We start from the raw sequence: 24,350 nt of genomic DNA on the forward strand, positions 1-24,350 counted from the left end.
AAAGAAAAATAAGCCACGCGTTTTTAAGATAAATAAGTAAAAAAAATAAACATAGAATATCTTCTACAATAAAATTAAATTTTCTTAGATAACTTTAAAAGTATGTGTATTTTCTAAAGAACGTCTTACATAAAAAATATATTATTTCTGGGGCGTTAAATACTAAAATGAGTTTTAAATTACTATGAACACAGTAATACCTACATAAATATTAAACAAGTTAAGATAATATTACGAAATATAAGTATTAAGTGCATTTATCTGTTGATTTAAATTAATTAAACCGTATATAATTACGGCAATTTCAATCCGTGAGTTGCATAAATATTCCTTAAACATTATTAACGTTCCAGCAAAACATTAATAATGATTATCTATTCTCCTCTATTTGACGAATTTCCACGTGCATCTAAATAAGAAGTGTCATTCTATAAGCCGATTCTAGATTCCCAATCGTTATTAAACTTTAATGCCGGCAAGTGAAGTTTTCATAAACACGCTATTAGTTAAAACGGCATTGCCATCCGAACAAACATTCGAAGTTGGGATCCTATTTATTGCACCGTGGAAACAGAATTTTCAAATAAATATATCATTCCTTGAAAGCGCAAAAGAATAAACGAAACGGCATATTGGGAAGCTGCTTATTCCAACTGTTCTCCATTGCATTAAGAATTAATTTAGAACTGCTTGAAACGAATTTAAAGATTCTTTTAAGTTTTCCGTCACTTCCTTTCGCTTCCTCTAGCATTAATGTTTTACTCATATCAGTTAACGACAAATTAAATGCATGCGTTAAACAGATAACCGGCTTCCCAGCCGTTACAACCAATTTATTACTAATCTTTCTCCCCCAATCCTTTATTAACCACTCTCGTTACCTAGGCAACGTACGCCAAGGCATGTGACAAGCAATAAATCTCCTGATTAATGAAATTTCTACAGGAAGCTGTTGTTACCCATGAGTCTGATTTTGTTTCGTTGGAGTGTGTATATTTTGTTAATTTACGCTTTTGAAAATTGAGATTTGCTCGTAAATATTGGGGAAAAAATAAGTCAGATTGTCCTTGGGGTACATAAAGCTGATTTGCTTAGTTGGTTGCAGCTAATTAGGTTAACGGGAATATGCAAAATTGGATTTAAAGTTACGAATATTAGGTTATACATTATACCAAACTTCATCAGGTAAGAAAAACATATTTTAGTAAGATAGGGATAGAGCAAATTGATTGATTTATTTGAAGATTGCGAGATTGATTCATTTACAATAACTCGAATATATAACGGATCATAGACAAAATGCAAAAAAAAACATAGATCTAGCAGATTGCAGATATAGTACAATAACTAGATACACCGTTAGAAATTTCTAAGAAAACTGGTTAAATATTAATTTAATTGTTGTTTTAGTATATTCAAATACGGCTGTCAAATAATCATAGGGTGCATAGCTAGAACAAAAAACAAGCACATTTAAAGCACTTTTTAAGCCCTCAAAAAATAATTTTAATTACTTTTAAAAAAATCATAATTAGGATCTGTGCAGTAACAAAAATTATTATTTCTATCGTTTAAAGTTCTTAATTTATAAGAAAGAATATAGAACGGAGAAAATTTTGAAAATCATGCATTTTTTGTATAATTTAGAACGGCAATCGACACGGCAAAAGAAAAAATGTCTCTATAAATGATAGAAAATTAAGCACTTTTTATAAACCCCGAATAAAATAAGCACCTTTAAGGGCTTTTGAAAAACGTATATAAAAAATAAGCACCTTTAAGCACATTTTAAAAACGCTAAGCACCCTGATAAATAAGATGGTAGTCAAACTATTAACAGTGAGGAAAAAAGTTTATTAAATGTTTTCACCTAATACGGTTATACAACCTGAATTTTATTCTACTAAATATAAAGGACCATTTAGTTCCTTGCAGTTGGGTACATAGTATAACCAAGGAGTTAATCTTTCAATCTCATGACAGTCAGAACGGGAGTTCGAGCCCCAGGGTTGACACCACAATATTTCCACCATTCCCTTCAACACATTAAGGATATCAAAGTTTTGCACTCTCCATTTCGTAACCTTCGATTGTTAGAATACGGCAATTCCATTCATGCATAATTCTAATACCCATTACCTAGCGAAAAGTCTAACACCAATATCCAGTCACATTTCTTTATTACTGCTTTGAAACCATGCTAGTTGTAAATGATTAAAAAACCATTGAACTTTGCATTCCTGGTTTTTTAACCATACTAGTGCTAAACGGTTTCAAAACCGTAAAATTAAAAATATTTATTTACTGTAAATTCCACAGTTAACTGGATGGGCAGATTACTGCCGGTAATTTTATCGAAATTTTAGAAAGAAATTTTTAACAATGGAATGCAATATATCACTGAAATATATTATTTTAAATTTAAAGGTACCATTTTGAGGTAAAGGTACCATAATGGTTTTCCATCTTTTACATTTATACAAAAATTAAAAAAATAACGTGTATTTTGAGAAAATGCAAAACTTGAGTGAAATAGGTCTAATAGGTAAATATCGAAATAATTTATAGGCCAAATAGTCAAATATACATTAAAATATATCCCAGTTCAGAGAAATTTCATTTTTCCTAATTATTTCCTTTTACATTGTGTTATTTATTATACTTAAAAGCTAAGGATTGAAAGAACACGGTGATGTGTTTAAAGATTTAAGGATAATTTATACTACCATAACAAACTGAATAGTGAGATTTTAGTGCTTTTTATGCAATGAAATCCTTTTTGTAACTTGCATGCATTAAAAATTACTCGTTTAAATAGAAGACTATTTCAAGAATTCTTTTGTTGAGAACCTTCCCATTCCCAAAGAGGGTTTTTATTATACCTAATTGGTGGAAAGACATTAAAATAAGATTGAAAACGCTGTGCTTTTTCTTTAATATGGAAGAAAAAACAACATCAGGGCATAGAATTTAATCTTGAAAATGAGCTGAAAAAGCATTTTTTATTAAAATATATTCTTGCTTTTTATGTGGAAGTAAAAAAAAATAGAATAACTATTTACTTAGGAAGAAAAGAGGATTTGAATATTTTAAGGTTCTTAAATAATTTATGAATGGCTTTCCATCTTTTATTTTAAAGAAAATGGTATCACACTGCTTCGAAGGAAGACTTATTAAAAGAAAACATGCGTTACTACAAATATGAATTTTCTCATTTTGAAAAAAAAAATATGAACAATAAGGAAATAAAACTATGCGGTTGGTATCGAGGGTATAGGAAAGAAACATATGTGGGGTTTCTTAAAGTAATAAAGACATTTTTAAATTCTCATGTTGTTTCAAAATACCGGAATCTGCAAAATAATGTTGTTGCTATCAAATATGTTGCAAATAAAGTATTCTTTAATCAGAAATAATTTAAAACAGAAATAACAACGAAATTTTTATACATAACTTGCTTTTTTAAACAATTTTGTGATTTACTTATATTTAAATATTTATTTTTAAAGTTGCGATTCTTTACATTTCAGTTTCCAATATTTTAATGCTTTGTTTTTAATCTTAAAAATGAGTTTATCATGTTAACTTGTCTAGATTTTTAAGTATTTCTTCAACTAAAAAAAACGGATCTCTATCGTAAAATCATTCACAAAAACTACGTGTTGAAAAAAGATTTTTATTCAATATATCAAGCTTTTGCACAACACCTCATATTTAACTAAGAATGCTGTTTTGGAAAAATTTATTTGCAGAATTAAGACATGGAATAAACAAGTCAAACTTCCCTCTTTATGATTATAAGTGAGCAAAATTTTTTTGCAAATATATACTGAAATGTTTTGGGGGATTCCAAGGTCCACCCTGTGCTGTCGATAAATGCTAATGATTAGGATATATTGCGAAATTTTTAACTAATTATTAATTTAATGCAAAATAATTTAAATGTTGAAATTCGTAAAGTTTTAGGAAGATTCAAATTAATAATGCTATTTATTTTATGCATTTGAACTAATTTAAATTAACTTTTTTCGCAACTGAAACCATTTAAATAAATGAATAACTATATTTACAATTAAATAAAATATATTATTTTATTGACTATTTATTAATTTTAAAATTACTTGTCAATTCATTGGTGGTTATTAATTGTTAAATATTATGTCATTTACACCGAGAAAAAAAAATTTGGTCAAAACTACCATTAAAACTAAGATTTATCGTGTTTATGACTCCATGAGAGCAACAAAGAGCACGATAATGATTACCAAGTTGATTTGAGAAGTATTTTGGTAAAATTAACACTAAAATATCATTGGTCAAAACTTGTTCAATTTTGCTTAAAATTACTATCAAGCTGAAAACAATAAAAACTACAACTTTCAGTGACGTACAATTAGTGAAAATTAGCTTTTTTTCAGGGGAGAATAATTATGTGCATCTCTTTTTAAAATTTAGCTAACTTACCTTACATTTGGCAGAATGAAACAAATTAAGATTCTTCAGGATCATGCTTCGCATGTTAATAATTTTGGAATATAGAACTTGCATATAATAAAGTGTATATTATATAAAAAATTCGTATAAAACAGAATCATATATGATAAGGCATATCTTCTTCATGTGTATCTTCGGTGTATCTTAAGTTACATCATATATGAATAAAGCGCGAGTAAAAGATAGTTAGTTTATCTTACATTTGGAACAAATTGAAACAAGAAATCGAACTTGCTTTGCTCACCAGCTGATTGTTTCTCATCAAACAGTGTTTTTTTAATAATTTCTTTTAGATTATCAAAAAGCTTAAGAACTCCTGACTTGGAATAAAAACCCTTTATCCGGTTTTAAATTTAACTTTCAGTTTCGTATTTTTACTAAATATGTAGTAATAAAAACTATAATTTTGAAAAATTCAATTTCACCGTATGAACGGATACCTTTACCATATAAATACCGTATTTTTTTATTCAGAAATAAATATATATTTTTCTACCCGAATTATGCTTTTTTAAAATATTTGCCTCACAGTACGATAATTTTACCAGATATTTTTTCCTTCGAGTACTTATTTCTATTTAAATATTTTAGTCAGTTCTTTTGATGCTAACTAATTAAAAATTACTTTTTCCTCTTTCGTTAAAACAAAAAAAAATCTCAGATTCAAAACAAACCACAAAAGTGCTTTTAATAAGATCAAAGCAAATTTAACCGGTAATAAATAATTCTACTTTCATTATTTAAAAACTTTGTTTCTTCCAAAGCCTTCAAGTTATATTATCCGTGAGGAAAGATTTTGTATACAAATATGCTTTGAACAGCACTAGCTCTTATACCTTGCATTCTGCCTGATAAATGTTGAAACTGGAACAATTTTTCATTCTCACGTGTTGGCGGCTGTTTCATCCCATTAACTTGATTACTTCGCCAAGAGTAATTCATAAATATCCTAACAGTCGTTAAGGCTGTGAAGTGAACGAAAGAGATTTCTACCTGCAAAGCCTTGCAACTTTTAAAGCTACTTTTCATTTTGGCGACAGATTAAATATAAATGGAATAAATGGTTAGAAGATGCTTTCTAAGTGCGTGAAAAGTTAGAAATCGTAAATGTTTTGAGTTTTATTTATCATTTTAAATGGAATAAACTTTACGATTTCGTGAAAGCACGCATTAGGGCATTATTTATTTACTTCACTTTTCTTTAAATGGTGAGCTAGAAGCGTTGGGCATAATTGCTAGAAATTACTGGGAAATGTGAGAAGAAAATATTTTGAACGGCAAAATATTTTTTGCAAGAACAGCAGTCGATGAATTTTTAGCTTTCAGTTGCGATAGTAATTTTATTAAAATGACGAAAGGTGTTTTCAAGTATTCAATGCTACCAGTTGGTTTAAAGATTTTGTTAAATTTTGCATTTATATACTTATTTATCCTTTGAGCTTTTCCTATCAACGTAACTGATGTTGATAAGTAAATCTTTAAAGCTTGTAAAACAACATTTAGAAAAGTTATTGGGAGAAATTTTTGTGACAGTATTTTTTAAAGTATATTTATTCTTTTGAATATTTCCTAACCCTTATTTAATGTATAAAGAAAGTGTTTCGATAATATTTAATGAGACATTTAGATAAAACATTTAAAAAATAATAACCTTTAAAATTTTATTTGAAAAATTTTCGGTATAGCAGAAAGGTTAATTTTACAGAAATATATTTCTTTCAAATTTATTTTGAAATGTTTAAGTTAATACATTAATACATTCTTATTAATACATTAATACAATTAATACATTCTTTTAAAATAAAAATTTAAAAATAGAATTTTTTATTTCTTCATTAATTTAGTTTTACAAAAAAATATGTCAAATCATACTCTTAAATTTGTTTTTATTTAAACAATACATTTTAACATCAAATATTTTATTATTAAAAATTCTAATTTTCTAAAATTCAATAATCCAAAAAATTTCATTGTCTATTTATTTTTTTTAAATTTCTTGTTTTAAATTTTATTTATGAAGAATGATCACACAGGGAAATGTTTCTTAAACTTTAGCATTACTGGATTTAATAGGTAAAAAAAGCCAAAATGTGCCTAATACGTGTCTAATTCTATGAGAAATAAAAATTAAAAATCTGAACCAATTTAGCAAATGTATTTGATTTATAAACTTTCTTGTGCTTGCTCTATATGCTAAAATTAAAATTTTCGAACTCAGGTTTTTCTCTAAACGCAAACTTTCAGATAAGATTTCTAATTTTTAAAAATATTTTATGACAACACTTACAACTTTGATAACCTGATATAGAATTAAGAGAATTTACAAGGGACATAGAATTAAGAAATAAATCCTCAAGTTAGAGAAATTTGCTTTCCAATTTTTTTCAGCTAAAGAAACCTAAATAAGCACCCATCACTCATCCTTTAAAGGAAACCCCGACTTCATTTACTGTTGTAAATTTGCGTTAAGTCCTTTAGCAACCGTAAAAATATTGACCAAAGAATGTATATTTATCATTAGCAAAATATTTAATATGAAGATTGAAATGTTTTCATCGTGTTATCAAAAATTCTTTAAAAAATAGATTTTACGTCAGACAGTTGAGAATGATACTAAATTATAGTTTTCGTAGAAATAAAAGCGAAACATAATGAAACGGTAAAAATCAGGAAAATTGGAATTGAAAAGTTCGAAGAAAAGAAAATTTTGAATTAATGGAATATAATAATGCAATTTTTTATTAATTCTTATCCTTATCATAATTTATTATTATTAGAATAATTGTTATATTGTTATTAGAATAATTACATCGACAATACAATTTGGATAATAATATTTATTATATATATATATTTCTCAAGAAATAAAAAAAATTTTAAAAAATCAGTTTATAAATCTGGAAGTGATTATATCGTGCAATTTCTCGAAAGTATCAATTAAGTTTAAAGCTTTTTGAGGTTTAAAGAATCTATAAAAATTACAAAAGGAAAAAATGTTTTTTCAACACCCTATGCCAAAAATATAGCTACAAATTTGTAAATTGTTACAATTATTTTAGTAATTAAATGCAATAATTGCACCCATTTTTTGTCAACCTAGCTTAAATATATATGGACGTTTCGACATTTTTATGAAAACGAATTTTTTTGAATCATGTCTTTTTTTTTTTTTTTTTTTTGCCATAACTTTGAAAATATTCAATAAAATTAAGCAAAAATTTTGCATCAATTTACAATTGATTACAAAATTATTGCTTTAAAATTTGAGAAAAAATGTTAAAAACTGCGCAAGACATGAGTAATTAAAGTATTTCTTATATACTGCTAATGCTTGGCAAAAATTTAAAAAAAAATCTTAATATTGTAGTATCATTTATAAACTAATAAAAAAAGTCCAATTTGTTCAATATCTTAAAATTTTAAAAAGTTTTAAGCAATTTTCTAAATAGTTTTCTTAGTTTTTATAAAAAAGCTCAAAATGATAAGGGATTTTCCACAAATATTATTTTTGACTTTTAAGCAAACTATATTTATTAACAAAAGATAATACCCTTCAAATGATGATCTGGACACCAAAGTGAGATGGTATTAGAAAAAAAACATTCGAAAGAAAAGATACTTTTATGTGGATTGATCACCAATAATACCGATGTCATTTTTGATAAAACTTGTTTAATAGTACAAAATGATATTTGTGGAAAGCCTAAAAGTAAGAAAACTTCTTAGAAAACTGCTTGAAACTTTTTAAATTTCAAAGATATTCAAATCGGATTTCTTTATTAGTTGACGAATGCGATTCACTACAAAGATAGGAAGAAAAAAATTGAATTTTTTTTCTTGCATGCGCAGTATAAGGAAACTATTTTAATTGCTCATATTTTTGCGCAGTTTTAAAAAATTTTTTTTCAAATTTTAAGGCACTTATTATGTAAAAAATTTTAAATTGATTCAAAAGCTTAAGTTTTGTGAATATTTTCTTTATGTTAAAGCAAAAAACGCAGAAAAAGAAAAAGAAGCGTTTTTATACAAATGTTTAAATCTCTATAAATATTTAAACTAAGATTATGAAATCTCGTGCAATTATTTTATTCAATAAACCAAAATAACAGTCATAAGTTAAAATTTATTACTACATTTTTGGCATACACTGTTCTAAAATATTTTTTTAAGCTTGTAATTTAGTGTCAAACCCCCAAATCTCAAAAAGCTTTAAACTTCATTGATAAGTATGAAAAATCGATTTCTAAATTTATAAACTGATTTTCTAAGTATTAGTTGAAAAATATCAAAAAATGTTTTAGTATCGAAGTGCTTAAATTGTTTTATCCATTCCTGCATATATATATATATATATATATATATATATATATATATATATATATATATATATATATATATATATATATATATATATATATATATATATATATATACATATATATATAATTAGGGGACTTTCCAGACATTTTGTGAAAGGTCCTGTTTTTGTAAAATTGGGAAAAACTCTTCATAATTTTTGAATATAAAATAAGCGTTAAGTCACATTCGTTCAACCAGGTTCCTGCTTTTGTGAATTTGTGCAAATAGGGTCCTGTTATTGCAAAAATTGCTAAAAACCTTTTCAAGAAGTTTTTAAATCGTAAATAGATACAAGATTTTGCTCAACAATTGCTGCTACTAAATTAGCGATGCAACATACAAATATTTGGTATTTAGCCTATACTGCTCAACACAGAATATTCATTTCGGACGAATAATGGAAACAAAATCCCTCACATTTTTAATAATTTCATTTGACATATTTTAAATAACACAACTTAGTAATGTATCACTTTTAATGTGTACACATCACGTAAACTTAAACAATTCTTAAATTTATAATATTTTATTTAAAAAATTGCCAGAAATGAATTTTTATTTACATAATATTCCATTAATTAATTTTATGAATAAATATAAATTGATCAATTATTTATTTACAAAAAAAATAAATTCTGATTTAATATTAATAAGAATGTGAACACGATGTTTGTAAAAGTAGAGATATTTTCTTAGAATACTACTATTGGAATTTAAACTTAGGGAAACTTAGTTTGTCTCGAACCGTCTTTCCCCCCCCCCCGGGAAGGGTTTATTCGATTAACGAAACAATAATGAGGATAAACAAATTTGTAAAGGTTCCGTTAAAGGGCCCAAATTTCTTCTAAACAGACATCTGATAATGATATTTAAATTATATATATCATTTTAATATTACATAGAAAATCGTAACTGGTTAAAAAAAATAATCCTATTTCTCGGTATTCCTGATAACCTTCCTAGAAATCTTAGAATTCCTTTTGGGAACAGCTGAAATGAGAGGACATAAGCTTGAAATTTATACCCATTTGCCGACAGGCATTTCTAGGTTCTTCTTAATTATTGTAACAAAAATAAATCAAATGCAATACTTTTTTATTCTGCTACAAATATATTGTATTAGATACATGTAAAGATTAATGTACTTCAGTTTTGAGAAACTTTTTTAAGGATTCACTATTTTTAATAATGATTTATTTTCCTTTTTCGGAAGAAATATAATGATTATTTTGTACCTCATAAAAACGTTAAAATTTTTCTTTAAGGGTGGTGATTTCAGAACACTTACACTGTAAGAAATTTCTGATCGAATTGCGGAATAAAGTAACGACACTTTTGGTGAATCATCGGTAGAATCCATTCTGCCGTAAAATCTATTTTTACCGGAAAATATTATACCACAATTTCGACAGTAATATTTATTTAATTACTGTCATTCTGTGATTTTACTGAGTCTGTTATTGCAAAAATCACGGTATATCAGAAGTTTTGTTCCGTACCATGTTACGGTAAAAATGAATTTTGCAGGAAAAAAGTACCGGCACCCTAAATGCCAGTACGTTTCACCGTAGTTTGTCCCAGAATTTTTTTACAGCACAGGTGCATCAAAAGGCTAATTATTACAAATGTGAATTTTGCCACATAAAAGCTCTATTTTTTTTTCTTTTGTTATAAGAAAACTTATAAATGTTTGAAATATTCCTATCAATTTTTCAGTGTTTCATTAATGGTTAATTTAATTTAATTTAAATACTGTAGGTAATTTGATAACTTTATAAAAATAAATTTTAATTGCATGAACATTTAATTTTCATCACCTTTTTACCGTAATTTGATCGGTAATTTTTTTAAATTTTTTTGCCCTTGAGCATAAAATATAAGCACCTGTAGTAAATTACCATGTGTTTATTCTTGTTGCAGACTAAATGGAGTAAGCTTTGCTTTTTTTGTTTTACAGGAAAAAATTCGGTTTACACTTTCTAATTAAGTGTTATAAATTTTGTAAAGGCTTGAATATTACAATTTTCATACTTATTATTTCCTTACATGTCATAATAGCTGAAAATTTGAATCTCACGCTAAGAGTTTGATATAATCAGCATTTAGAATTCTTGGTATTTTTCGAACCCTATTTTATTGGTCACTTTCATTAGGTGTAAAAATTTCAATCGAAAATATTTGAAAATACATCTGTCTGGATTTCTTCAATAATCTTTTAAGTGATAAAAAAAATAGTGATGAAAATAGCGTCGTTCGTAAAATTTTATATTTTTACACCATCATACTCTTATTATCTTATTCTAGTTTCATTCTAATAATCTTTATCATATTAATATATCCAAAGTTAAAATAAAATGCCTTAATTATTATCACCGCATTCAGTACCCCGTTATACAAAGACTACAGACTTTGCATTTTAAAGCCATATAAAGTCTCGTATTTCCACAAATTTTATTTATTCTTGAAATTCAAGCAACGTAGTGAAAGATTTGCGTATCAAATTTATTAGTGGAATAATACTAGCTAAGTATCGATCCACCTGTTTCAAAACACAATAAACCACTATTTTAAAGAACTATTTCTAAACTCCTCGCTTAAATTAACTATTATAAATAGTTACGCTACAAATTTAGGGAAAATAAAACAGTTGACTGTGCTTTTAAAATATAGGATTTTGCTCCTGAATTTAATATAAAATACTTTCTTTCAATAACTAATTAAAATGCCACATTATATTTCAGTCAGTTTTCTTAATGAAAGATGTTACTCCGTAATTTTATTAAATATTGTACTCTTAAATAATTGTATGATTAGATTAGATTTTGGCTCATGAAATTTAGAATTTTTTTTTAATTTCTCCCTGTATCACTTTTAGTTTGAAATAGTTCCGAAAGAAAACAATTCTGTGCGCAGTAAAGCAAATAAATAATGGTGAATAAAATGATTGACAATTTCGAAAATCAATTAAACAGAAGTTCAAGTTTCTCAAAGAAATTAATGAACTTCCAATTTTTTCCTCAGAAATTTCAACTTTTTTGTAAAAAAGTGATTTTAAATGAAGAGATTTCTCATTAAACATGGATTTTGGTTAACAGTACGCAAACCTATTGCTCATTTTAGAATCGGCCATGTGCAAAGAAAAGGTAGCGTAATTTTTTCGGCCAAAGTAGGAAAATTTGCGTATTCGTTTGTTACTTGAATCGAAATGAATCATTTGATATAAAACGATGTCCTTATGCTAGAAGTGATTAGGCAGAATCACAGCACCCGGAATAAAATATGACAAAGTATGGAAACTTTTTAAAGGCCTGCAGTTCATATAAGAAAAAATTAACTTTCTGGATCTGTAATACTTTGCTACAATTATTTTTTTATTCAGTTTTCAGTTTTTTTAAAAAATTTATTTGTTTCCTTTTCTTAGTTTTCACTTCCTAAAAACTTTCTGTATATTTTTTTTTAGCTTACCTGTAACTGGAGTCATTTCTGAAGTTGTCCAATGAAGCTCTATTGAAAACTCGGATTTTTGGCCAACTCTTAGAGAGGGAGGTTTGGGTGGATCTATAAAAAATAAAATAAATAAGCAAATAACAAGACTTTAGTTCTGAAATTAATAAACTAAGCATTCTAAAGCTTGCATACATCTTGAGTTTTTATCTAATTTGACTATACACGTTCTTCAAAGATTTAAAATAATGGCATATTAAACTTTATTATATATTATCTGCAAAGATTGATAAGTAAAAGATCCCGATATTTATTTAGTTAATTCCAAATATTTATTTTCACTCGAAAAACTTACCGTTTTATTAAATTTGGAGATTTCTTTGGATAGGATCTAATTCTTGATGTTGTTGTTTCTAATTACACTTGCCAATATCAGCAAGCTTGCCTGGTGAAACCAACTGAATTTCAGGCAGAGAGTTCGTTTTTGTTTTACAGAGGCGCCATGTATGGCTAAGAACATGACTTCAGCCACACACACGTCAAAGACCGTTTATAGGGTTGACCCTTTCATATATCCATTCATTCATTCTCATATCATAAGTTTGACCTGAACCAGAAAACGATTAATCTACTATTTAGTATCTTCAGAGGTATTGATTTGTTATGAGACTTTGTGACCCGACAGATTTAACGTGCACCAGTCACCATTTACTACATAGTATATACTTAAATTATGTAGTCTTTGGTTGGCTGGAATCGAACTCACGACCCTTTGGACAAGGGCCCAACGCCCTACCAACCAGACTATACCGGCCACAGGATGTTATTCGAGTCTTATTTAACGAAAATATTGATCCATTTTGCATTTTTTATATAACTTTTTAAACACGCCTGTCGAAGTATCTTGAATGTAAAAAAGTTTAACTCAAGCTGTTTAACTCGAAAACTGCAATTTCTGTTAACACCGCCACCTAAGAAGTTGTCTTAGATAGTTTTAAAATTGCGATTATACAGGCTTGAAAAGCAAGTAAAAGATTCTGTTAGTATCAATCAAATAAAAATAACACGACTTTAAGCATGTGAACAAACTCGTGGTATTTTTATTTAAGGGAAAAAAGTAAAATTTTTATTCGATTCGAGTTTCAGCAGAATATTGGTATCATAGTAGAAATCTGTCTTCAAAGTTTTATTAAAAAAATTATAATTAGTTTTAATGTTACAGTTAAAAGTAGGGTTCTTAATTGTTGGTAATTAAAATGTTCCTTGCAAACGAATTTTATTTTTTTAAAATTAAATTTTTATTTAAATACGTCATTTGTGTGCATTTAAGCAAATGTAACTGGTTTTGGTAACCATATGAAAATACAACGTAACTAGGCATCAAATTTTCATTTTGCCACAAGATATTTCTTCAAAAAACGCGCTTTAATTATGTTTGTTCAATTATTAAAAAAATAAATTAAGATATTGAGTTAGTCAAATGCATTTAGAATTAAACAAGATGCATGGAAGAGTATATAATTTTTTTTAATAACAATTAAACAAAACTGGTGCACAAAGAATTTTTTGAAGTTGTGAGAACATTGAAAAATCTCATTACGTTAAAAAGCAACTGTGTCAACTAGAACTATATTTTAATGTATAAGGACCTTTTCAAATTCATAATCAACTCGGTGAGAAAAACACCGATTTTAACTCGGTTTGCTGCCTGTTACTTAGTAAAGTGTAAATTTTTTTTAGTATCTCAAAAACCAAATAATGGATTTTTAAAGGATTTTTCTCATTTGAACGTCCAGTGTCTTCTTCACTTGATCAGACTTGATGCTTGATGATGTGATCAAATTCAGTGTATCAAAAGATTCAAACTGTTAACTAAATCTAAAATAAATCTATGAAAAATAGCTGTGTTTGTAAATGAAATTACTATAAACTTCTAAGAGTTGAAGCCGATCAAAGTACAAGCAGATCGAAATATTATCAGAATTGTTGGAATTGTTGAATTGAATTATGAATGAGTGAAAAATTTTAATTCATGGTGGAATATTGAATATAAACTGAGTTGTTTGAAATTGAATGTTTTGTTGCAATTAAATTAGTTAGCGTAAATTAAAATGTTCTAACGAGTTCCTTTAATTTTATCGAAAAAATAATAAATGTTAAATAATGTATTATTCTTATGCTTTTATGTATTTTTATATAAGTGAATTATATCAATATTATGTTAATATGCTTTTATTTTAAATAATTACATGAATTCACTTATTATATACACCCATCGATAACTGAAAAAAAATTTTGATTATAAAAATAATATTCTGTAACGTATAAAGAATAAGTTAAAATAATATTTATGATGGATTTAAAAATGTTTTCCTTTACAATCTTGTCAATCTTTTATGATTAAAATATATAATTATAATTAATAGTATTAAATAGTTTTTAAATATCATTTATGTATGCCACACAAAAACAAGATTTATTAAGCTCTCATAAATTCTAAGTTGCTTTCATTTTTTAACGGCTGTTCAACATAAATATTTTATTCATATTCCCTGCTGCCATCTATCATAGAAATTCGGAACTCATTAAAATTTTAAAAATGGAAAAACAGGAACATATAATACCATTTAAAAAAAAAAAAAGAATTTTAATGAAATATGAATAAATTTAATTATAATTGCAGGCATATGTGTGATAGTGTGTTAGGTAAATGAACGTGCTAAAGCAAATAAACTAACGTCTATTTTTTACTTAATGCTACTAAAGTGTTGAAAAATGAATCCTTACACAAATAAAAAAATGAGTTTAATTTTCTGATTTAACAAAAATTTGAAACTGTACCTTTAAAAGGATACAGAAAGAAGGCTTTCTCGAGCTACAATATTTAATATACATTATTATATTATTATTTGAAAATAAATTAATTTAGCTGCAACATCAACAACAAATCCATTAACAGCGAAATAAAACGTAAAAAAGAATTCTATTGTTAGGGAGACAAAAAAGAAAATAATTTAGGATTTGCAATGTTTCTTTTTTTACATTGGAGGAAGAAGATATTAGATGATATTTTTTGTAAATTAAAATTAAGCAATTGAAAGTTGACAATAAACATAGAGGTTAATAATTTTAACAATATTTTATAATTATGGAATGCTTTAGAATTTTTACGACATATCAAATTATTTTCTTAGTATTTTATAAACTCTATAATTCAGCATTTCTATTCTTATATTTTATCGATAAGTTAAAATTGATCAGATTTTGAAAATGTGATTAGGTTTTCAATGAAAACTATATTTATGATAATCTCTAAAATGCTTAAGAAGGTATAAATTAAAATAATCAATTAATATATAAAGAGGTTTAAGGAACTTTAAATTGTAAAAACAAAACAAAACATTGAGCTACAGATATATCGTTCTAAGATAGGCTAAGATAGATAAGGCTTTTAAGATAGATAGGCTTCTAAGATAGATAAGATTAAATTTATTAGCGTAATCAATTCCTTTGTAATTCTGATTAAATATAACTTTAATAGTGGTACTCGTAAACATTATTCCTTGCAATCATAGTTCAAAATATGCTGGGCACTTTTTCCAAGTTTTCATACAGCAAAGAGATGTTTAGATCATTCGCCAGATTATCCAATAGATATTCTCCGCTTAGTTCCTCTTGAAGATTTTGTTTTCTGTTTTACCTCATCACAATTAGAAATACGGAATAAAACTGGAGTATAAAGACAGTGACGAATAACCCTTTACATTCTAGTCCAGTATACAATGTAAACAATTCCGGATCACATTATGGTAAAAAGTACTGCCATCCTGGGTGCATCTTCCATAATTTTCATTTTACCTGGAAATCTATTTTTATCGTAAAATTTTCAATCGCAATTTTTACAGTAATATTTAATTACAGTGATTTTACAGTGATTATTACTGTAAGAGTTATGGTATATCAGATTTTTCTTTCCGTAAAGTTTTACGGTAAAACTGGATTTTACTGTAAAAAGCAATTCGAAACGATTTTTACTTTAAAGGCAACTGCAAAAAGTGTCATAATTTGGCAATTCGATTACCGAGTGAGTAATTTGATGTGGAATGTTTTAAAGTAAATACCTAATTTACTTTTCGTCCTTTTGCACATAAATTATTTAAGTAAATCAATACGTAAATAAAGTTGTACACAAATATGCAGATTAAGGGAAATGAAAAATTATATTGAAAAATAAGAGATAAATACCATGTTGTAACGTTTGCACAATAACTTCTTTTGCTGCTGGGCCAGCACCTTTACTATTATAACCTTGTACTGTTATTGCGTATTTGGTGTTTCTTCTTAAATTTGATATCAATGCTTCATTTAGACGTTGTAGCTTTGATGTATCTACAGTTTTGTAGACATACGGGTCATTGGCACTCAGATCTCTATAGCCTACATAATATCCAAGAAGAGATGCACTATTTGTTGTAGTTGGAGCCTATAGAATTTAATACAAAATAAAACAATCTCCCTGCATTTATATAAGACTAAAAAAGAATTATTTAAAAAATAATATCCAATACATAACATCCACAACATAAAATCGTAAAAGCAATCCATTTTAAAAGAGATCCACATAATATCCAAGAATAAATCCATTATTTATAGAGTTTGAGCATAAGGAAATTAACATAAAATAAAACGAAATACCAGTTTTTTTTAAACATTTAGAAATCAAAAATATGCAAAGATGCTTAACATTTCTGTTTCAATTATTTGACATGTTAAAAATATAATAAAGAGTTCATTCCAAATATATTTTAACATCATTTTAAAAATCATTTGCAATAAAGAGACCGTTTTCAACAGATTTTAACTTTAACTTAGAAATTATTTATCACTTCTCTCCTAAACTAACAGAAGAGATTTCTATAAATAAATGGTAAACTAAGATTAATTTATGTACTGTTTTGAATAGTATTTTTATTATCAATTTGATACAGTTTCTTTTTTAAATGACAGTAATTGATTTCAATTTTTTAATTATTAAATTTTTGTCATTAATTATTTAAGTATATTTTAAGTTAATTTAGTATAAAAGAAAATTCAGCAAAAATATTTAAATGTAAGACGAGGGGATTCTGCCCCCGCTTGCTTCTCTTAACAATACCCACGATTGCCTTGCAATCAGTTTCGTTTCTTTAAAACGATTAACAATAATTCATCAAAAATAAAAATAATTCATTTAAAAGATTTCATTTCTTTCTCCATATATATACAAACAAAAATTTCAATTTAATTTTTTCAAGATATAAAGAAGTACGTAAAAAGTAAAATTAACACTAGGGGGTCAAAACTTTGGACTGCTCTCTTGACCAAACTATTGGAACCATATTTTCTAGATCACGACTACCCCTTTTAATTTGAAGGTCAAAAATACGAAACGAAAAAAAGGTATGTTTATTCAGGGAAAGTACGTTTAAATGTCTGATTTCGTAACTTAAAATATCATCTGTTTTAATTAATTTGCATATTAAAAATCATCCCTTCGAACCATTAAGATTGAGTCCTAGAACAGGAAGATCAGATCATTAAATCATGTTATTCGGGGTAATCCTTTTTTTTTTTCTTGCGCACTGTATATATAGTTGGTTACGTATTTTCTTTCTTTGGGTTACAATTGAAATTCTTGATTTTGCTCGGTTACAATTACAACACAATTCCTAAAATTGTTTTTTAATTATTTTTATTTAATTTTAATTACTATAAAAATTTGTAATATATTTTACGCTAAAGAAATTTCTCAGTGATAGTGCAAAATGTTAATTATTGATATCATTTTAGAAATTTAAATAATTATTTCTTATTCATTATTTTAATTGCATACGTCAACAGACCACAGTCTAGAATAAATTTTATTTTTTAAATAAACGCTCCTTATTAAAAAGAAAACTTAATTTATTTACCGCTTAATTATTGTACAACATTTGCCAAATATTTTTACTGTAAAATATTGCATAATAAGCTAATATTCTACTTGACAAGTTATAATAGATAAATAGACAATATGTCTAATAATAGATAGACAAAAGGGATAACAATAGGTAGATAAAGACAATATATAGACATAAAAACAGAAATATTTATAATAGAATACAATAGATTTCAAATGCTTAACAATCGATATAATTTTAAGCGATTGCCTTACAAAAAATGAAAAATATTTATATTTATAAGTCTATATTAAATAAATATCTTTACAGTAAAAATAGTGTAGAATAAAAGTAACGTTAAAAAAGAGATTTATAAATAATTTACAGATAAGTACAGTTATATTTGTTGATTAATTCTAATCTGGTAACATTAATCCAAATTACTACTAAAATTTAAAAACTGCCTAACTCATTTTGTATAAATTAGAGTTAATTTAACATCAAATTAAACAAAATGAAATATTAATCCATAAATACTGAATTAAAATATTTGAAAAAAAAATTGATAATTAAAAAAATAACTTTAATTGTAGTGAATTTTTTTTAAGTATTTAGCTAGAAAAACTTTCTATAAACTCTTTGCATTTCTTCAACACAATTCAACTAGTTTTTTTTATGTTTTTCAATAAATACTGATAGGTACTATGACATTCAAATATAAAATATATGAAATTTTTACTTGTTCAAATTTGTACTATTAAATCCTTCTTGAAAAAATATTTATCGTTGAAACATCTTTTGCTGCATTTCAATAAAACTGTAATAATTTATGTTAAGAATTCAAATATAAATTATATGATTTAAATGATTGAAAGTAACTCAGATTAAAGAAAAAAATTATAAAACAAAATATTGTATTACACATTAAAGATCAACAATTTCTGTTTCAACTGTTACAACCTAAAGATGTTTTATAGTTTCATAAAAATGTCCAGAGAAAAAACACATTTCATTTTAAAAAAATGAAATATATTTGTTAAGGAATTTAATTACCAATTCTTACTTCATAATTCAATTTATATTTTTTCACAAAGGAATTGTTTAAATCCATAATCTGGATGTTCCTTTCGTTTCAATAAATTTATCTTCCTTGAACCTTATCCTTGAGTATTCTTTACAGTTGAAAAACATTTTCTTGCATTTAAAAATTACTGTTGTTAAATTAGTATTATTTTTTTTTAAAAATTAAACACATACTATATGATTTCTTAACTGAATATAAGTAATTCACAATAAATATTAAAAAAACTCTAATTCAAAAAAAGAATGAAAACATTGTATTACATACTAAAGATAGACAATTTGTGTTTCAATTTTAAGCTATTTTTTTTGTTTTTGTTTCATAAAACTACCCAGGGTTAAAAAAAAACATTTCATTTTAAAAGAATGAAAACTTTGTTAAAGAATTTGATTACCAATTATTACTTCATAATTCAATTTATATTTTCCACAAAGGAATTGTTTAAATCCACAATCTGAGTATTCCTTTCGTTTCAATAGATTCATTATCCTTGAACTTTCTTAGTATTAATGGCAAAATGCCATAAACATAATTGCAAAGTGTTCTCATTGCTTATCAGATCGAAACGATCTAAATTATCCCCCGGGGAGAAATAATACCAACAACTCCTTACTTTTGGCTTCCGTGCTGAACTTATTTTATAGACTACCACATTTTATTTACCCCATATACTCCATCCTGTGTCAATAAATATTCCAGTAATGAAGCTTTCTCTCACATCAGAAAGGAACCATGAGTCTTTTCAGAGCTTGAATTTTATTTGGTCTGTTAACAAGTTTGCCAACGTGAAAGATAAATGACTGCCATAGAAATGTGAGAGATAATATCTCACGCGGAGATGTTGAAGGACATAAGGCTATTTTTTTCTGGATATTTTTTAAACTTTAATTTTCATGATTTTCTTAAATAAAGGACAGAAATAAAAACCATTTGATGTGATCACCGGAAAATACATTTTATTTACTTTATACCTTAATTGCCTTTAAATTCTATAACTTCTGATCCATTTGATCTGCTAATAAGTTTACCGAAGTAAAAGATAACTGTGACTGTCATAGAAATATTAAGGTTATTAACTCACGTAAAAATGTTGAAGGATGTTAGGCTATTTTTATAGATACTTTTTAAACTTTATTTTTATCACTATCTAAAATGAAGTACTTAGTTGAAGAATATTTTGAGAGCTATCCTAAAAATACATTTTATTTACATCATAGTTTGAATCCCATAACTAAAATTATTTTATTGAATGATACATGTTCTTTACTTCATCCTATGTTAAGAATTATTTTTATTATACATCATAAAATACCATGAGGAATATTTTCAGAGATTAACTCTTTACAAATAATAGTTAAAGGATCGCATGGAAATTTTGAATTTATCTCGCATGGAAATACTGAAAGGTATAAGGTCATTTTTTTAACTTTTATTTTTTTAGATGTTTTTAACTGAAGAGTTAAGTTTAAAAAACTTTTTATGTGCTATCCCGAAAATACATTTTATTAACTTCATTCCTTGTTTGCCTTTAAATCCCGTAACTAAAATTATTTCATTAAATGATACATGTTACAATATCATCCTATGTTAATAAATAGTCTTATAAATATCTTTATCATACATCATAATGAAAAACTTTCAGAGATTAACTGTTTACAAATAATTCTTAAAGGCTCGCAGGGAAATATTGAAATTATCTCGCATGGAATACTGAAGGATATAAAGCCATTTTTGTGCACAGATTTTACACTTTTATTTTTAAAGATATTTTTGACTGAAGAGTTTGGTTGAAGAACATTTTATGTGCTATCCCAAAAATATATTTTATTAACTTCATTCCTTACCGGCATTAGAATAGCCAGAACTAAAATTATTTTATTAAATGATACATGTTACAATATCATCCTATGTTAATAGCTTAGTAAATATCTTGATCATCTATACATAATAATAAACGCCGCTGTGTGTGTGTCTGTAATCACAATATATCGCCCCAGAAGCCTCGCCCAGGCACGAAACTCGGCACATAATTGTGTTTTGACATAATGAAGAAGTATTTTTTTTTTCTTTTTCAAAAATTTGGATTAGTTTTTTAGTTATCAGTCATTTTGTAAGAAAATCTATACTTTTTCGTCTTCAAAGAGCCATATTCAAAAAACTATTAAAAAATGCATATACTTTTCTCCACTCTTATAAATGTATGCTAATGCGAACCTTACAATTGAAATATTAATTTTCGACAACTTAAACCAATAATATACGAAGGAATTAATAATTTAATTGCAAGGTTCGCATTAGTTTACATTTATCAAAGTGGAGAAAAGTTTAACTTTTTGTATTAAAAATGTGGCAACATATTCGATACGTCGCTTCGCTTTGATATATTTGTCGCTGTTCATAATTGCTATAATAAGTTTTTCTTCTTTCCACGCTCTATTTTTTTTCTTAAGCGAAAACGATAATTTTTGTAGCGATATAGAAATAGAAATTAATACCATAAAAAATTATATAGAAATAGAAATTGATACCATAAAAAATTAATTCGTTTTCGTGTTCTTTTCTTGTATTTAGCATTTTAAATTTTTTTTTTCTTAAGCGTTGTAGCTATATAATTTCAAACATCCTCAAGAGCTATAACACATCTGCAGCAGAACTGGATATGAAGACAAAATTGCAGGACAGGAACACTTTAATTGTCCACTAACCTTCAGATTTCCTACTATGTTTTAAAAAACTTTATTTGTGAAAACCTTTAGCGTGGCGGACAGCCGGCCGCATCAGGCGGCTAGTATATAATAAGAACAATGAGGAATATTTTCAGAGTTTGATAGTTGAGATATAACTATTAGAAGTATAATCTCGCATGTAAATGCTGAAGGATATAAGGTCAATTTTTAATGTACATTATTTAAAACATTATTTGATGTACTTAATTTGATTGATTTGATTCTTAAGACGTTTTTAAATTAAGAGTTCAGTTAAAGAACATGTCATTTTCTATTCAGAAAACATCGTTCATTCTCTTCCTTCATACACTTCATTCTCATGGGCTTTGAATTTCTCAACCAATATTATTTTATTGAGTGATACAAGTTATTTGCTGTGTAAACCCAATCCTATGTTGATAAATATTCTAATTTGCTTTCACTTTTATCATAAAAAACCCTTCAGGAATCTTTTCAGAACATAAATTTTATTTGGCCAGTTAACAAGTTTAACAAAGGGCTTTTCATAAGAATGGTACAGATTTTCAAGAATGGAGATGTTAAAGGACATAAGATTAGATGCAAGGATTAGAATAGATTTACAGCTTTCCTAAATGAAGAACCCAATTGAAGAACTAGCTTATCTTGCAGAGAAAATGTCTCGTTTTAGAAAAAGGGGAAATCTTAGTAATTGTAATTGGTTTATTAAATAGGTCGCGTGATTCCTACAAAGATAAAAGGGAAAAATGTCTTACTTTTAATTAATGCATACTTGAACCAAAATTAGATTAATAGACAATATGTGAATTTTAAAGTGTGCGAAAGAGTGTTTCGTTTGGATCATAAATCAAAAAAAGGATTTACAGAAAAGGAATAACATAAAAAGATTAATTAAAGCTTTTTATGTAACACACGCACGCACATATATATAATACATAATACAACAAAATATATGTTATATAATACAACAAAATAAATAAATACAAGAAAACACGAAGAAAGTTAAGAAAAACAATAAATTTCATTTATTGCGGCGCATAAGCTGCAAATAAACAGAACTCATTATATATATATATATATATATATATATATATATATATATATATATATATATATATATATATATATATATATATATATATATATATATATATATATATATATATATATATATATATATATATATATATATTTGAGATAATATTTTAGGTTATCCAAGTTTCAAATGGGATTTATTAAAAATTTAAAAGATATGTTTTATAATAATTTATGTAATATCATTTTCGATAACATATTTTTTTACTAGACTGGTCCTTAAGATAAATCAAAACATAGAGGATTTGAATTATAACAGTTAATAAAATCAAGAAAAACATCGTGATTTGTTAATTTTGAGTTTTGTCATACGGGTTATTTTTGAGTTTACGAGGCTACTTGTATGTAGGAAAAAAGAAGTCTAATAAAAAAGGTTAAGTAAAAAAAGCATTAATAATGTCCATGTTCGGATAAAAGTATCAATGTGTAGTAGGTAACGTATATTATATAACATTGAAGGCTTTTATATTATTTAGAAATATAAGTCTTCAAGGGCGTGGCTGAAAACGGACTGAATCTTGAAGCTTTTCCTAAAATTACGCTGATCTCATTTCTAAATTAACACACTGTGTCATAAACATGAGGCAGTATTTTTGTTGCATTTTCCTCAATCTCTTTCATTTTAAAGATTAAATTTTGCTTATATCTATTTAATATCTGATACGTATACTGTAGGAAAATATATAATTTTTTTATTCATACTTTCTGTCAAAACTTGTTTTTACGAACTAAATTAAAATATAGCCCAAAATATTTCTCATTGTTTTGAATAAAATGTATCTTTATAATATAGAATGCATTACGTAAAGATGCAAAAACCTCAAGTGAAATTCCAAGTAATCAATTACTCAAATTCTTAATTATAGTGTTTTATATAATATTTAAGATATATTGCTATTTTTTTCTCAATATATTATTAATAATGGTCATGTTTAGCAATTTTGCATGATCGATAACTTTTTTCTTATTGTGTTTATTTATTTATTCATTTATTTATTATTGAACGAATCAGCAGTTTTCGTTCACGAGAAAATTGCATTAATAGACAAACTAACAATGTATTTTTGTTAAAAACTTTTAATACTTGAGTTATTACACTGAGCACAGAAAAAAAAATAGGTTTTAGGTATAGGTTTTAGGTAATAGGCTTAGGTATAGGTTTAGGTGTACTGAAATAATCGATCCTTCTTTCTGATTATTTCAGTACATGTTCGAATTAGTTTTCAGGAAACTCTACAACAGTAAAATAACTTT

The 24,350-nt window shown here is 26.2% G+C and overlaps 1 protein-coding gene across 1 annotated transcript in view; it reads right to left on the bottom strand.

Annotated features, from left to right (window-relative positions):
* The window catches only part of LOC107441526 (cell adhesion molecule Dscam1), a 417,585-nt gene that overhangs the window by 106,120 nt on the left and 287,115 nt on the right, over positions 1 to 24,350 (bottom strand). The window contains 2 exon segments of the mRNA XM_087153704.1: positions 12,319 to 12,411; positions 16,543 to 16,780. Of these exon segments, the coding sequence (XP_087009830.1) occupies positions 12,319 to 12,411; positions 16,543 to 16,780 (331 nt within the window).

This window comes from Parasteatoda tepidariorum, chromosome 10, assembly GCF_982258835.1.
Source record: "Parasteatoda tepidariorum strain Cologne lab strain chromosome 10, Ptep-v5.0, whole genome shotgun sequence".
Classification (NCBI taxonomy): Eukaryota; Metazoa; Arthropoda; class Arachnida; order Araneae; family Theridiidae; genus Parasteatoda; species Parasteatoda tepidariorum.